Genomic DNA, 3651 nt, shown 5'->3' on the forward strand with positions numbered 1-3651 from the left:
CCTTGCTGAGGGAAGGAGGTTTTCACTCAAAATCTCACGATACATGACCCCATTCATTCTTTCCTTTACACGGATCAGTCGTCCTGGTCCCTTTGCAGAAAAACAGCCCCAAAGCATGATGTTTCCACCCCCATGCTTCTCAGTAGGTATGGTGTTCTTTGGATGCAACTCAGCATTCTTTGTCCTCCAAACACGACGAGTTGAGTTTTTACCAAACAGTTATATTTTGGTTTCACCTGACCATATGACATTCTCCCAATCTTCTTCTGGATCATCCAAATGCTCTCTAGCAAACTTCAGACGGGCCTGGACATGTACTGGCTTAAGCAGGGGGACACGTCTGGCACTGCAGGATTTGAGTCCCTGGCGGCGTAGTGTGTTACTGATGGTAGGCTTTGTTACTTTGGTCCCAGCTCTCTGCAGGTCATTCACTAGGTCCCCCCGTGTGGTTCTGGGATTTTTGCTCACCGTTCTTGTGATCATTTTGACCCCACGGGGTGAGATCTTGTGTGGAGCCCCAGATCGAGGGAGATTATCAGTGGTCTTGTATGTCTTTCATTTCCTAATAATTGCTCCCACAGTTGATTTCTTCAAACCAAGCTTCTTACCTATTGCAGATTCAGTCTTCCCAGCCTGGTGCAGGTCTACAATTTTATTTCTGGTGTCCTTTGACAGCTCTTTGGTCTTGAACATAGTGGAGTTTGGAGTGTGACCGTTTGAGGTTGTGGACAGGTGACTTTTATACTGATAACAAGTTCAAACAGGTGCCATTAATACAGGTAACGAGTGGAGGACAGAGGAGCCTCTTAAAGAAGAAGTTACAGGTCTGTGAGAGCCAGAAATCTTGCTCGTTTGTAGGTGACCAAATACTTATTTTCCACCATAATTTGCAAATAAATTCATTAAAAATCCTACAATGTGATTTTCTGGATTTTTTCCCCTCTTTTTGTCTGTCATAGGTGAAGTGTACCTATGATGAAAATTACAGGCCTCTCTCATCTTTTTAAGTGGGAGAACTTGTACAATTGGGGGCTGACTAAATACTTTTTTTGCCCCACTATAACTGTGTGTGTGTGTGTGTGGGTACCTGTGTGTGTGTGTGTGTGTGTGTGTGTGTGTGTGTGTGTGTGTGTGTGTGTGTGTGTGTGTGTGTGTGTGTGTACCTGTGTGTGTGTGTGTGTGTGGGTGAATTATGTTTGTGTGTGTGTGCACCTGTTTGTGTGTACCTGTTTGTGTGAAGCATGTGTGTGTGTGTAACTGACGGACTGTATTGTATGTTCTGTCTGACAGCACTCCAGGGTACGTGTTTGGGAAACGTGTCCTGTCCTTCCTGTTCCTGATGTGCATTGTGGGTATCTTCAACCTCCTGCTGGTGCGTTACTTCGGCAACGACTTTAAAGACACCGTGGAGACCATCACCACCGCAGCCTCCGCTCTTCTCCTCATTCCCTGAACACGTGTGTGTGTGTGTGAGATGTACTATGGCAGTGACTATAAAGTCTATGTCCAGTTCTTAGCGCCGTGCATCATGGGTAGTCAGTATGCGAGATGGTTGATTCAATGTGGTGAAAATGACCTCTTCTGTGCTCAATAATTTCAGGTTTTATTTTTTCGAAAAAAGATTTAAAAAACGTTTATATGAGTCTGGAAATAAAAAAAATCAACAATACAAATAACACTACAGAGACTCCAATTTAGTGATTAAGACAACACATCATCCCACTGAATGTCCTATGGACCGTTCCTACAGTCTACACCAGGGCCGTCCAACTCCTTCCATGGAGGACCTCGTGTCTCCAGGTTTTTGCTTTTTCTCCCCTAGACAACCAGGTGAGAGGAGTTCCTTACTAATTACCGACCTTGATTCATCAATCAAGTACGAGGGAAAAGAGAGAAAACCCTCAGACACTCGGCACTCCGTGAAATTACTTTAACATATGTGGTCTAAAGTGACTCCTCTAAAGACCATATAGTCAATAAATCATTTAAATGTATTTATATAGCTCTTCTTACATCAGCTGATATCTCAAAGTGCTGTACAGAAACCCAGCCTAAAACCCCAAACAGCAAGCAATGCAGGTGTAGAAGCACGGTGGCTAGGAAAAACTCCCTAGAAAGGCCAGAACCTAGGAAGAAACCTAGAGAGGAACCAGGCTATGAGGGGTGGCCAGTCCTCTTCTGGCTGTGCTGGGTGGAGATTATAAACCTAGAGAGGAACCAGGCTATGAGGGGTGGCCAGTCCTCTTCTGGCTGTGCTGGGTGGAGATTATAAACCTAGAGAGGAACCAGGCTATGAGGGGTGGCCAGTCCTCTTCTGGCTGTGCTGGGTGGAGATTATAAACCTAGAGAGGAACCAGGCTATGAGGGGTGGCCAGTCCTCTTCTGGCTGTGCTGGGTGGAGATTATAAACCTAGAGAGGAACCAGGCTATGAGGGGTGGCCAGTCCTCTTCTGGCTGTGCTGGGTGGAGATTATAAACCTAGAGAGGAACCAGGCTATGAGGGGTGGCCAGTCCTCTTCTGGCTGTGCTGGGTGGAGATTATAAACCTAGAGAGGAACCAGGCTATGAGGGGTGGCCAGTCCTCTTCTGGCTGTGCTGGGTGGAGATTATAAACCTAGAGAGGAACCAGGCTATGAGGGGTGGCCAGTCCTCTTCTGGCTGTGCCTGGTGGAGATTAGAAACCTAGAGAGGAACCAGGCTCTGAGTGGTGGCCAGTCCTCTTCTGGCTGTGCCGGGTGGAGAAATAGCATTTATATTCATTTACTTCTATACTGAACGAAAATATAAAATACAACAATTTAAAATAATTTACTGAGTTACAGTTCATATGAGGAAATCAGTTAATGTAAATGAATTCATTAGGTCCTAATCTATGGATTTCACATGACTGGGAATACAGATATGCATCTGTTGGTCAATGTGCCTCCCAAATGGGCAACAGGATCTCATAACGCTATTTTTGTGCATTCAAATTGCCATCGATAAAATACGAAATGTGTTGGTTGTCCGTAGCTTATGCCAGCCCATACCATAACCCCACCAACCACCATGGGGCACTCTGTTCTACACAAAACACAATGGTGCCGACAGAGGAGGCTACCTCGCTTCTAGCTCTTAACTTCTTCTTCTTCTTCCAAAGACACTTCCACAGCATCTGAGTATGCATGCTGATCTAGGATCAGGTCCCCCCCCCCCCTTGTCTATATAATCAAACTCATTATGATCTAAAAGGCTAAACTGATCGTAGTTCAGCACTCCTACTCTGAGACGCTTTGTGAATTTGGTCGGGCCCATGTCCTTGTGCACTCGTATGCTTTTCCAGTCTGCTGATACAACAGCATCTCCAAGTGGTTGAATGTTGTATATCAGGCAGCAGAGCTCCCAGCATTTCGCTGTGCCCTGAAACATGGACCAAGATCTATCCACTTCAACTGAGAGGGGTCGCTGTGCCCTGAAACATGGACCAAGATCTATCCACTTCAACTGAGAGGGGTCGCTGTGCCCTGAAACATGGACCAAGATCTATCCACTTCAACTGAGAGGGGTCGCTGTGCCCTGAAACATGGACCAAGATCTATCCACTTCAACTGAGAGGGGTCGCTGTGCCCTGACACATGGACCAAGATCTATCCACTTCAACTGAGAGGGGTC

The 3651-nt window shown here is 46.0% G+C and overlaps 1 protein-coding gene across 1 annotated transcript in view; it reads left to right on the plus strand.

Moving 5' to 3' along the window:
- Positions 1-1678, plus strand: part of LOC135551079 (arachidonate 5-lipoxygenase-activating protein-like) — a 16300-nt gene extending 14622 nt beyond the window's left edge. The window contains exon 5 of the mRNA XM_064982476.1: positions 1291-1678. Coding sequence (XP_064838548.1) covers positions 1291-1453 — 163 coding nt within the window. The 3' untranslated portion in view covers positions 1454-1678. The remainder of the gene's footprint in view (positions 1-1290) is intronic.
- The last annotated feature ends 1973 nt before the right edge of the window (positions 1679-3651 follow it).

Source organism: Oncorhynchus masou, chromosome 12, assembly GCF_036934945.1.
Source record: "Oncorhynchus masou masou isolate Uvic2021 chromosome 12, UVic_Omas_1.1, whole genome shotgun sequence".
Lineage (NCBI taxonomy): Eukaryota > Metazoa > Chordata > Actinopteri > Salmoniformes > Salmonidae > Oncorhynchus > Oncorhynchus masou.